Raw genomic sequence first — 12,139 nt, 5'->3', positions numbered from 1 at the left:
GCAAACGCCATTGTGTATCAAAAGATTTCAGAATAGAAAAATAAGGGCCATTTTAGCTCAAGCCGTAGCAAGATGAAACTCCACCACGGTGGTGTAGACGTGAGTAAAATCTTAATCTAAATCTCTAGACTTTGTCATTTCTTTTTTGCGGGTTAGACTTTGTCACTTTGACTCTGTGTATTTGTATATTTGCATGTCGTGCTTATTATTTTGTTCCATCAAAGAAAGAGTTTGTAGTATTCATTTTTTTGTAGTAAATAAAGACACTAAGGAGATGACAAGTAAAAATATATTTAATTTTTCATGCTACTCCCAAGGTGAGAAGAGAAGTTGTGTCATTCCTGATTATTTTTATGATCATTTTTGTTAAGCTACGGTGTGGTAATATTTATTCTAAGCCATTGCTATTAATACACAGTTGGTTTTATCTAAAAGTCTTTAAATTTAGTAAAATTTCACAGTGAAAAACACAATTTTGAATTTAGAGCAATCTTGAGCAAGATAAAGAATAGAAAAAAGTACGTGATCAAGTAATCTAATCTAGATATGAAAAACTTGTGGACAACATATTGCATTGACTTGTTTTTTAAGGAAAACGTGCGTTGCACGTGCATACTAACTAGTATCTATATCTATATCTATATCAATATAAAAAGACTCAAAGGGGCAGATTTAAACCATCTCGGCCGTCAAATCATGTTATCTAGCGGTTCAAACCGCTTCAATGTTGAGCACCAAACACATTAAACACTCTAATTATTCATCACTGTCATTGGTTATAAACACGATTTTGACGCTATCCCATGAAATCTGCCATGTAATTAATACCCTACCATTACCTCGAAAAAAATAATTGATATCTTACAAAATACCTACATGCAATAGATATATTTTACCTGATATAACATGCAAATAATATCCTATCTAATATAAACGTGCATTGCACGATTATTATTAGTAACCCCATACAAAAGCGAATCCCTGCAGAAACCGAACAAATCCTCAATCCATCAGATGCCCAAAAAAGCTAAACCAGCTGCCTTTGAAAAAAGCGGAGAAAAAGGAGAGAACCTCTGGTCCACGAGGAGGAAAGCGGACACCCTTCTCTTCATCCGGCCAGACCTCCTGCTTCTCCGGCGGCCGGAGCGCCGGCGCGGTGAGCTCTCCTCTTCCTTCCCTTCTTTTTCTTCCGAGCCCTCAAAACCCCCTTCTACCGCATCCCGCGCGGTGACTGTCCTCTAGCCGGAGATCTCTCGTCATCTTCCTCCTGGTCATGCCTTCACTTTGCTCTCTGCGACCGATCTCATCCAAATCTGCCTCTCCTTCCTCCCAGTTCGTAGTGGATTTGTTTGCCGCGTGGTGGAGTAGAGACCAGAAACAGTTTATTTTCCATAATTTTGGGTCTTCAGCCGATCCCCCCATGCCCCCACGTTAGCTAGGTCTGCCCCTGGCCTTATCCTTTTGGGAATGTCTTTTATTCTCCCGAATTTCGGGAGTACATATGAACCCCCATGTACCATGTTAATGATTGCTAGGCTGGAACTGGTATTGCTGAGCCCGCTTTCCAATATCTGGGTGTTTGCCCACCTTTCTTTTGTTGCACATCAAACATAAACTTCAGCTTTATTTTCCACACAAGTTTAAAACATGAGCACACAACTTGTTTCCAAACTGTTAAGCGAAACAATTAATAACTGTCCTAACAAGGGGGCAGACTCATGATTCTGTTTGCCAGAATGGGCAGGATAATAGTCACTATGCCATGAGGCTTATACATGTTGTGATTTCTTTCGTGTAAATGCAGACCATGATCCCGATTACAATATCTAGAGTCAACCAGTTTGACGCTGCGAGGCTTGATGTTGAAATGTCCGCCATGTTGAAAGAGCAGTTAGTCAAAGTATTCTCTTTGATGAAGGTACTTTCTCCAGTAATCATCTTGATTTGGGCGTTCCTCTCATGGCTTGCACATAAGTGCGTTGCTGCTTATAGCTTCAGTGCTGATGTTTTTTGTTGGTATCAGCCAGGACTCTTATTTCAGTATGAGCCTGAACTCGATGCGTTCCTTGAGTTCCTCATCTGGAGGTTCTCAATTTGGGTAGACAAGCCAACCCCAGGGAATGCACTCATGAACTTGAGGTATAGAGATGAACGGGCAGCACCGATCGCAGGAAAAGAGGGTATTTGACCATGCAATTTTCTCTCAACTCCGGTCTGCTTTGTGTATGATATGTTTTTGTGCCTTTGTTCATGGTAATCGTGCTGATTAGAGTAGTAACATGATTTGAATTGTTCTCAATATAACTTAGATTGTTGAGTGTGTACAGGGCGACCAGCTGCTTGTGACTGCATTCTGATCTGTGCATCGCCGTTGCATCAGAATACCCTTATTTACTTACTTCAGTTGACTCACGTATGAGTATATGACGTTGAAGTTGGGTTGGGCCTAGCATCCTTAGGTGTGAGCTTTGTCTGCAGCTAACTCAGGGCATGTGTGTTTTGGATTCTATAATATCCATTGAGCATAAACACAACGAAACACCCTATGACCGCACCTATAAAAATTCTCATTACCAGTACAATAGTAGATTCTGATGTACGTACCAAACCCCATCTCTACCTCCTGTGCCATATAATGTCCTTTGGGCGAACAAGATACAGTGTGCAGATACATGTTGTTTGACACTTTCTATGTATCCTTTTCCCAATGTATTCAAATGTGAGAGGCACATTTGACGTTTATGATCTGAAGTGACCTCAGATATGAAGTAAAGGTGACTTTGCCCGAGAATCATTAAGCCCAGACATAAACTTAAAGTATTTAGATGATAATTATCATTGGATAAAATATGTTGTTGAAAATCCTGTTGTTACTGGCATATTAATGTTTTGCTCAGTTAGGAAACTATTTTCAACCAAATTAATTTGTAAGGGACAAAACCTAAGGCTTTCTCATGTTTATACCCAACTAGCTCAGAAATTTTATGTTATTAATTCACGATCTATTGAGTACCAGACGGGAAGGCCTACTTGGTGCCATTTTTTCTTTTGCCACTCATTGCCTCATTGCTGTTGCACCTGGTTGCCTTCATTTTGGGTTTGGCATCGAGCGCCAGGTCGTACCCCAGTGGTACATCGGCTTCTAACTTCTTCATCTCCACTGAGCACGAAACAACACACTTAAGCCCCCCAATTAGAAACGATCAATTGAACAAAGAAGCAATTTTGATGTGGTAAAAGTTTAGGAGGGAGGGGCAAAGACTCACGAGACTGCCCTTAGACAACCCCTTCCTAGACGCAGATGGAGTAGAGGCCAATGGGCTCGTGAGCATTCAGTCAGGGAAGTGAGTTGTCATGATGACATGCAGCACCGCTGCTCGTAGCCTCTGCCGTTGCTAGCAGTGGCAGATTGTCTGTGGCACCGCAGCTGTACATGGTATGGAGGGGAGAATTAGTTGAACCAGTCCCTGGTTTGGACTTTGTGTGAAATAGCAAATATGTCTTCTGGTGGGGATTAAGGACGGAAAACTGAAGTAATGGAAAATCATGAACATATTACATTGAAGCAGGTTAAAGAATCAACTACATTGGGAATGAAGGTTAATCCTCGATTGCAATCTAAGTGGAGGGCAAATAATTGACTTTCCATTTGTTAACTGTTAACGGTTTAACTACTTGACTATTTGTAATATTATCTGGGCAATAACTGAAATCCACCTATTTTTCAGTCAGAACAGGTTTAGAAGGACCTGGGCTTTCAGTTTCTCAAAAGATCTTGTACTGTATTAGCACTGTTGGTGGCCAATACTTATTGTCCCGATTGCAATCCTTTTCTGCTTTCCGTCGATGGGGTGATTCAGAACAGGTTACCTTCTAAAAATTATTTCTGGAAACTTCAAATCCTTTTTGCCTAATAACTCCTGTTTTGTATCAGAGACCACTAGCACATCGTGCTTGGGGCATGGTGCAGCACGCTGAAGGACTATACAGAGCTGTTTCATTCTTTAACCTGTTGTCATTTCTTTATGGCGGAAGGTATCATTTCTCTACCTGTTTAATTATGTTCATTACTTTGTACATTCTGGGATTATGTAAACACAGAAGATATATTAATTATTTGCAATTGAGGAACAGTTTTAGTATTGTGAACATAGGCAGTCCATTATAGACGACATAGTGTACTTGAATGAGTTGGAATATCATATTTCAAGAACTGGCTAGCCATTTAAGATTTTGAGCATCCTGCTGGTTTTTTAATCCTTGCAAATATGTTTTTTAGCTTTCTGTGTATATTTATACAGGTATAAAACTCTTGTGGAAAGAATTCTGAAAGCAAGACTTGTGTATGGGAGCCCCAATATGAACAGAGCAGTGAGCTTTGAGTACATGAATCGGCAGCTGGTTTGGAATGAGTTTTCGGTATATCTCTTTTTTGCATGTACCTATGTGAAAAATAGCTGGTAACTAGAAGTTTCCCTGTGATGTATAATGTATTACACACTACCTAGATGAAGGCTTTTGCATGTAGGGTATGCAATATGACACCTTACATCTAACTAATGTATGTCACATATATTTCTGAAATTCTTGGGAACTTCTAAACTTTCTAATGTTCCTATCACATATAAAAAGTAAATTTCTGTTAAGGATTAATAGCTAGGAAATCTGCAATTAATTCCATTGTTCAGTATTTCTACTCTAGTGGTAAATGTAGTTCATTTCACACTTCACATGCATTCTGCATGTCTAATTAATGTTAGGTACCAAAATTAACGGATGTATCACTTCTCTGCAAGTACTTAATTATCCAACATTTTCTCATCTATGCAACTTTATATAAATGCTTCTGCTTACTCGAATCCTGAGATATCAGGATGCTAGTCTTAAAATGTTTGAGAGAACCTTGATTGCATGCTTCCTATTCCCAATGGAATGATTCTATATGCTAGAGTGTAGAACTTCAAATGACTTGGTTTGGTATTCAGTAGCAGTGGCGGATCTAGTGGGGGTGGCATGACACCCCCTCTAGAAGTGCAATCTTATTTTTAATATACAACAATCTGATGCTATTTAAGGAGTATTTGCTAGGATTATGATGATTTTTAGATCAAATTCCACTGTTCGGCACCCCGGTGCTATGGTTCTAGATCCGCCACTGCTCAGTAGGACGTTTCATGGCGTACTTCCAAATGGTGGCTAACATTGCTTACTTTCTGCAGGAAATGTTGCTTTTGCTTCTGCCCCTCTTAAACTCATCCTCAGTAAAGAAGTTCCTCCTTCCTTTCTCTAAGGATAAATCAGCAAGTTCTTCTGGTGACGAAGCAAACTGTCCTATATGTGTCTCTAGTCCTAGCATTCCCTTTGTAGCTCTCCCATGTCAACACAGGTACTATACTTATTTCCTCTAGTCTTTTGTCATATATTCCATTTGTGGTATAGTTGATACACTTGTTTGATTTCGTCTTGAGTATTAACTTGACAGTCTTTACTGCCAACTACTTCCATTTAATGCACTTCACCTTTGGGTCACACATATAATCCTGAGAAAACATTGTCCATTTCGAATTAGCTGGTTGTAATGGACCTATGCAGCCCCAAACCACATTTTAGCAGAAGTGCCTACATAAATTGTATTACAGCGCTGAAGCTAAACCTTAGATACAGAAGCAGCCGGGCATTGCTGTTAAATTTGCAAAATAGGAGTATTAGTTAAAGAGTTTATGAATAAAGGCATCAACGCTTGGCACTGTAAAAATCCTTCTTGTCTTGAGGCTGATCGTAGATTAGTTGTGTCATGTGGCAGTATTTGCTACTGGCCATAGTCATGCTTTAGTGGAACATCATTTTGATATGAGGCAGCACTTGTGCGCAACGCACAAAATATTATTACGTGTTTGTTTCCCACCAAATTACTGAACAACATGTCACCTTGATCATTATGCCAGTCTTCTTGTATCTCAATATGTTTTGTGTTAGCTTTTTGTTAATAAGAAAATTCTTTGTTGCTTTTAGGTATTGTTACTATTGCCTACGAACGCGCTCTGCGGCTACAAGTTCTTACAGATGTGCACGCTGTAATGAGGTTGTCGTTGCGATTCAACGACATGGATCAAGTTAGTTGTACTTGGGCTCAAGAATTCTTGCACAAACCCGCACCCTCTGTTGTAAACAAGAACGCTTCTTTGCCCACCACCAGCAGATTTTTGAAGCTCCGGTCTACATATTACTGACCTGAAGCAAAGACAAATTGTTGTATGGAAACTGGTGGTGTAAAACGTCATGTTTTGTTTGTAGAAGCTATAGAGAAGTCTGCGAGATGGAATTCTGGGTCTGTGCAGACAAAAATATGTTCTTTTTAGAGCAAGAAGCATGTAGTTTGTTTTTGTGGAATATAGTAATTTTCTGGTGATTTGCAGTTTAGCTGGGTACTGTATATTTTTATGGCAAGAGCCAAGAGGTACTTCAAATTGTACCCGAAGTCCCTAGAAGCCGCGATTTGACTTCTAAATCATTTATGAAAATTTATATGGGTTTAGAAGCCATTGGAATTGTAAACAAGTACACAAAATCACCAAAATAGGTGATGAAAGATACACACACCGTTTTGGCACCCTCTGCATTTTCTGGCCCATCCTCTACTCCTAGAGATTTATAGTGTATGATGAACAATTTTGGACCCACATAACTGGTTAACGCTCGCTAGCGGTATGGCAACTGTTAATGATTTTGACGCTGAGGATGACAATTTTAGTTAGTAAGCATGGCAATTTTGCTTCAATGTTGTTTTTTTATCAGAATTTGTTGTGCTTGCAAACTAAAATTGTCATTAGCGCGGCAATATAAATTGCCATAAAAAATGTTTGCAAGTACTCCTTCTGTTCCAAATTACTTGTCACAAAAATGGATAGAAATAGATGTATCTTTTTCGATAAAGGGCAGTTTTCATTGATTCATAATGTAGCATCAAGGGGATACATGCACTATGAACAAGCCTCTGCATAACTAAGATGCACACAACCAACACTAACACACACACACACACAATCTTGCTAGCAGATAGCAAAGTCATACAAGACCAAAGCTATGACTGAGATGAAGAGAAAAAAAAAGCAATCAAGACCGTGAACGAGGAAAACAACAGCGGCCATGGGCATCAACCACCACTTGACAATACAAGGATTACGATAAATGTCCTCTAAAAGCAACGTCTTCAAGAAGGAAACGGCGCTCAAGCGTCGCCGTTGCCTGCTCCAACCACTGAAGGCTAGATCATGGGCTTTCACCCTGGAGATAAAGTCTGAGCACGATCCAAGTAATGTCTTCAACAAGATAACGATGAAAACCATCGCCATTACCAGGTATAACAGACCAGGGTCACACCTAGTCACACCTAGGATTTTCACCCCGGAGCTCGAGACCGGGTACCTGAGAAGCACCACCAAAACCGAAGTCATCTTGTGTTGTCGCTTCCACTTTCCACTATTCTAGCAGCATTGCACACGCGATAAGGCCACTGACAAAGGTGAAAGGTCATTGACATCGCCAAAATCCCTTGGGACGCTCTCGCAGCACCGCAACATCCTCACAAGCGGCAGTCGGTGATAGATCTATATCAGACGACACCACCATACACCGTCTCTTGCTTTGACGCCCTCACAAGTAGTGTAAGTTCACATCACGTCATCCGTGAGTCCGAGCGGAGGACCGCCTCACGGGTACACAGATGGCTACGATGGCACTGGCAAATCTCAGATCACGGGATCACGGCTTCTGAGAAATAGATGTATCTAGAACTAAAAATATGTCTAGATATATGCATTTCTGCGACATGTAATTTTGGACGAAGGGAGTACCATCTCTCCCAGCGACAAGTAATCCTGGACGAACGGGAGGGCAAGCGGCTGAGGGAATGGATAAGGAGAGGTGAGATGCGAAAGTTTTCTCAGATCTGATGTGGAATCGAGTTTGCACCAAGATTTGTGCTGCGAGATCTGGCGGCTATAAGGAGCAGTTCGCTGGGAAAATGTTCCCGGGAAATGTCGTGCCAGATTGCCGAAATGGAATATTTCGTGCGTGCGGCCGGCCTGCAGAGTGCAGACACAATCTTTGCTACTGGGAACAAAAAAGATCCATCTATCAGCTATGCACTGATCACTCTTTACCTTGTTTAGTTGCATGAATCAGCAAATTCACAATTTCTATTTTTCTTTTAGAAATTTTAGACCTAGCAGCATTCTCTGGTAGAGTTTTTCATCCTAACGTGCAAGCATTGATGGACCGGTGCATCAGTGCTTGAGCGCAATGTAAGCCCCGGTCCCGGCGATGGCTCCGAGCGGCGGCGCCACCATGTAGACCCAGATCTTGGTGTACGTCCCGGTGGCGATGGCCGTCCCCAGCGTCCTCGCCGGATTCATGGACGCTCCCGTTGACTCCCTGCTCAAAGTCACATACACGCATGCATTATGTCAGATACATACGTAATTTATTATAGTACTAGCTACGTAAAATCAGTTGGAGTACAGATTCATTTAACCGTGGATGGATGGATTGATTGATTTCACTTACGCAGAGATAAGGGCGTTCATCATGATTGCTGCCCCGGCTGCCACTGCTATCAGCTCCTTCACCTGAAGAAAAGAAACAATGGCCCATAACGTCCAATTCATCATTAAGCTGGTGGACAAAAGGCAAGACCATAGTGCATATAACTGAGCAAATGAGATCGATGAGCAAGGAGATGTTATTACCGCCTTGGGATCGGTGGCGTGGGCGACGATTACGAAGAGGAGGACAAAGGTGGTGAGGAACTCGACCAAGAAGGTCCCCGCGGTGCCGAGCGTGGGCACGGTGGCCACAATGGCGCCGGGGTTCGCCGGGTGGTAGACCGCCTTGGCCACGAAGGACGCGGCGATGGCGCCTAGGAACTGCGCGGCCATGTAGGGCGCGAGGTGGGCGCGCGGGAGGTAGCCGTACACGGCCATGGAGACGCTTATCGCCGGGTTCAGGTGGGCCCCGGAGATGTGGACCAGCGACGCCACGAGCACCGTCACGGCCAGCCCCGCCGTCGCCGCCACGCCCAGCAGGCCCAGGGCGCCGTCGTGGGTCGCGTTCATGATCAGCGCCGACAGCAGGACGAAGAGGAGCAAGAACGTCCCCAGCAGCTCCGCCAGCACCTTCTTCACGAGGAGCACCGCCGCCCTTTCGGCGCCGAGGGTCGCGTGGCCGCCGGGGGATGGCTTGGCCATCTCGTCGTGCAGCGGCACGATCTTGAAGGAAGGCGAGTTTCGAGGCGCCCTCCTGTCGGTGTCGTCGCCCACGCCGCGGGCAGCAGGGATGCTCAGAGAAACATCCATGGTCACGCTCCTGCTCAACTCCATCCTCTGGTTAGTGATTAGTAATTGTACCAACACAACACAGACTATCTATCTATATACCTGATCGAGCGAAGGGCTTAAACTGGATGGATCGAGGTGAGTTCCAATGATGCTTGGGGAGGTGTATATATATGCAACAGAAGCAGAGAAGGCAGGCCTAGGTTAATTTGCGTTTTGGCGGGCACGGCATGCATTGTGGATCATTGTCCTTGTCCATACAAAAAGGTACACATCCGATTAGCTGCAAACCACTGGCCGATGAGCCTATGATTGATCCATCGACGACACATGAGAAAGTGAGAATATGCGCTGAAGCAATGTCCTTGTCGATGTCTGGCGTGTTCATTCCCGTTTTACTTGGTCAGACATTCCATAGGCATCTTCTTGCTCCTCACGACCAGGTCGACCGCCTTGACGTCTGAATTCTCTCATGTTTCGTTTCTGATGATGGGAGGAGGGTTTAGGGGAGGCCATATGTTGGAACCAGGGAATGTTCTCAGTTCCTCTAAAATTTATATGCCAAACATTCCCTTGAATAAGGAGCAGAGAGAATGACGGACACATTTTATTTGACTGTTACCTGGCTGTACTTACTTGAAAACTATATTAGCTAAAGTGTGGCTGCCATAAAAAAAAGCGTGACCAACCGAATGAATGTACGTCACGATCGAGTGCGGCAAGCTCAGGCTGATCGACAAGATATAAGACAGTGATATGTTCAGCCATGGTTCAAATGATGTATTTGTTGGAAATATGAATAATTTATCATATGATTTAAATCCACATAAATAGTAGATGAAACATGACTATATAGTAAAGATGAAACAAGTCATGCAATCTAACAGAGAGAAGACAAATAACATCTCAAGATGTGAAATAGAACAGAACATATCTAGAACAGATACCAGAAGAAGAAACTCTGGCAGGATCTTGAACAGAACAAACACGAACGTGTACTGAGTTGCTGCAGTAGCATTGACGTTGGCGTTGGTGTTGACGCTGTCGCCCATGTCATCAAAGAGGTTGTCGACGTCGGTGAAAAAGTCATTGTTGGGGAAGTGGTCGTCGGGTCTTTGGCGTCAGTGATGAAGAGGTCAATAGTCGTGCAGAGCATTCCTAAAAATCTTATCATCTTTCTCCCGTACAAGACTCAAAGAGGTCGAGTTTCGAAGGCCTACTATCCTGACCTGTGGAGCACACCGCAAGCCCGTATGGAGAAAATTTAGACAACAGCTCGGCTCATTCCCGCAACTCGCGGCGCGCATGTCGTGACGAGGCGAGGCGAGGCGTGATGAAGCAGGCGGCGGCGGAGGAGCACGTTGTATGTCTCTCTTCTTCTCATGCTCATACATGTGAGGAAACAACCTCCCTTATAAGAAGGTCCAACTTTTACTTTTTTTCAGTAACCAATCCAACTTTTACTATGTAGTATTAGAGTATATATTCGGTTTGTATATTTGGTAGTTCAAGTTGTAATCTATCTCTACTATCCTTGGCCCCCAAGTTTTGTATCTTATATAAACAGCCCTTTGAGGCCCTAATACATATTCAGAATTCAATAATCTTCATGGTATCCTTCGCCTAGGTTATCTCCTCGACAAGGCCTCTCCGCCGGTCCCTGTAACACCCCGGATGTAACTTTCCCAATTTGTACTCCAACTCTTGCCGTTTCCGGCGTTAAGTTATTTTATTTTCTCGGATTCGGGTCTTTGTCTCCGTGTGTTGTTGTCGTTGTCATGCATCTCATATCATGTCATCATGTGCATTGCATTTGCATACGTGTTCATCTCATGCATTCGAGCATTTTCCCCGTTGTCCGTTTTGCATTCCGGCGCTTCGTTCTCCTCCGGTGGTCATTTCTAGCTTTCTTTCGTGTGTGGGGATTAAACATTTCCGGATTGGACCAAGACTTGCCAAGCGGCCTTGGTTTACTACCGATAGACCGCCTGTCAAGTTTCGTATCATTTGGACTTCGTTTGATACTCCAACGGTTAACCGAGGGACCGAAAAGGCCTCGTGTGTGTTGCAGCCCAACACCCCTCCAATTTGGCCCAAAACCCACCTAAGCCTTCTCCATCATCTAGATCGTTCGATCACGATCGCGTGGCCGAAAACCGCACCTCATTTGGTGTAACACCCGGATGTAACTTTCCCAATTTGTACTCCAACTCTTGTCGTTTCTGTCATTAAGTTATATTTATTTCTCGGGTTCGAGTTTTTGTCTCCGTGTGTTGTTGTCGTTGTCATGCATCTCATAGCATGTCATCATGTGCATTGCATTTGCATACGTGTTCGTCTCATGCATTCGAGCTTTTTCCCCGTTGTCCGTTTTGCATTCCGGCGCTTCGTTCTCCTCTGGTGGTCATTTCTATCTTTCTTTCGTGTGTGGGGATTAAACATTTCCGGATTGGACCGAGACTTGCCAAGCGGCCCTGGTTTACTACCGGTAGACCGCCTGTCAAGTTTCGTATCATTTGGACTTCGTTTGATACTCCAACGGTTAACTGAGGGACCGAAAAGGCCTCGTGTGTGTTGCAGCTCAACACCCCTCCAATTTAGCCCAAAACCCACCAAACTCTGCTCCATGTCCTAGAGCGTTCGATCACGATCGCATGGCCGAAAACCGCACCTTATTTGGACTCTCCTAGCTCCACTTATGCCTATAAATAGCCCCCCCCCCGTTTTCGGATCTCGGATCTCTCCCCGTCCAACCCAAAAAAAAAACTTCTCCGCGCCGACAGACATGTCCAGAGCCTAGCCGAACA

General features: G+C 43.5%; 2 protein-coding genes across 2 annotated transcripts in view; one reads left to right on the top strand and one right to left on the bottom strand.

Annotated features, from left to right (window-relative positions):
• The first annotated feature begins 1,006 nt into the window (after positions 1-1,006).
• On the top strand, positions 1,007-6,542 carry LOC119329300 (peroxisome biogenesis protein 2-like). The gene is made up of 8 exons (XM_037602316.1): positions 1,007-1,156; positions 1,805-1,918; positions 2,024-2,180; positions 3,729-3,865; positions 3,935-4,035; positions 4,302-4,419; positions 5,220-5,386; positions 6,013-6,542. Exons 2-8 carry the CDS (start codon positions 1,808-1,810, stop codon positions 6,116-6,118), a joined length of 897 nt encoding a protein of 298 aa, XP_037458213.1. The 5' UTR covers positions 1,007-1,156; positions 1,805-1,807; the 3' UTR covers positions 6,119-6,542.
• Positions 6,543-8,285: 1,743 nt separating this feature from the next.
• The window catches only part of LOC119333535 (aquaporin NIP3-3-like), a 17,637-nt gene continuing 13,783 nt past the window's right edge, over positions 8,286-12,139 (bottom strand). Inside the window, exons 2-5 of the mRNA XM_037606399.1 lie at positions 10,280-10,445; positions 8,748-9,380; positions 8,566-8,627; positions 8,286-8,433 (exon numbers count right to left, since the gene is read on the bottom strand). Of these exons, the coding sequence (XP_037462296.1) occupies positions 8,286-8,433; positions 8,566-8,627; positions 8,748-9,380; positions 10,280-10,445 (1,009 nt within the window). The remainder of the gene's footprint in view (positions 8,434-8,565; positions 8,628-8,747; positions 9,381-10,279; positions 10,446-12,139) is intronic.

The sequence above is a fragment of the Triticum dicoccoides genome, chromosome 7A, assembly GCF_002162155.2.
Source record: "Triticum dicoccoides isolate Atlit2015 ecotype Zavitan chromosome 7A, WEW_v2.0, whole genome shotgun sequence".
Taxonomy (NCBI): domain Eukaryota; kingdom Viridiplantae; phylum Streptophyta; class Magnoliopsida; order Poales; family Poaceae; genus Triticum; species Triticum dicoccoides.
Note: the sequence above shows the minus strand (reverse complement) of the source record. Positions and strands in the feature narration are given on the sequence as shown.

Excerpts from the sequence above, each read along its gene's own strand:
- LOC119329300 (XM_037602316.1), top strand. The coding sequence starts at position 1,808 with ATGATCCCGATTACAATATCTAGAGTCAACCAGTTTGACGCTGCGAGG. Across the intron at positions 1,919-2,023 it reads AAGTATTCTCTTTGATGAAG|CCAGGACTCTTATTTCAGTA; the intron begins GTACTTTCTCCA and ends TGTTGGTATCAG. Across the intron at positions 3,866-3,934 it reads GATGGGGTGATTCAGAACAG|AGACCACTAGCACATCGTGC; the intron begins GTTACCTTCTAA and ends GTTTTGTATCAG.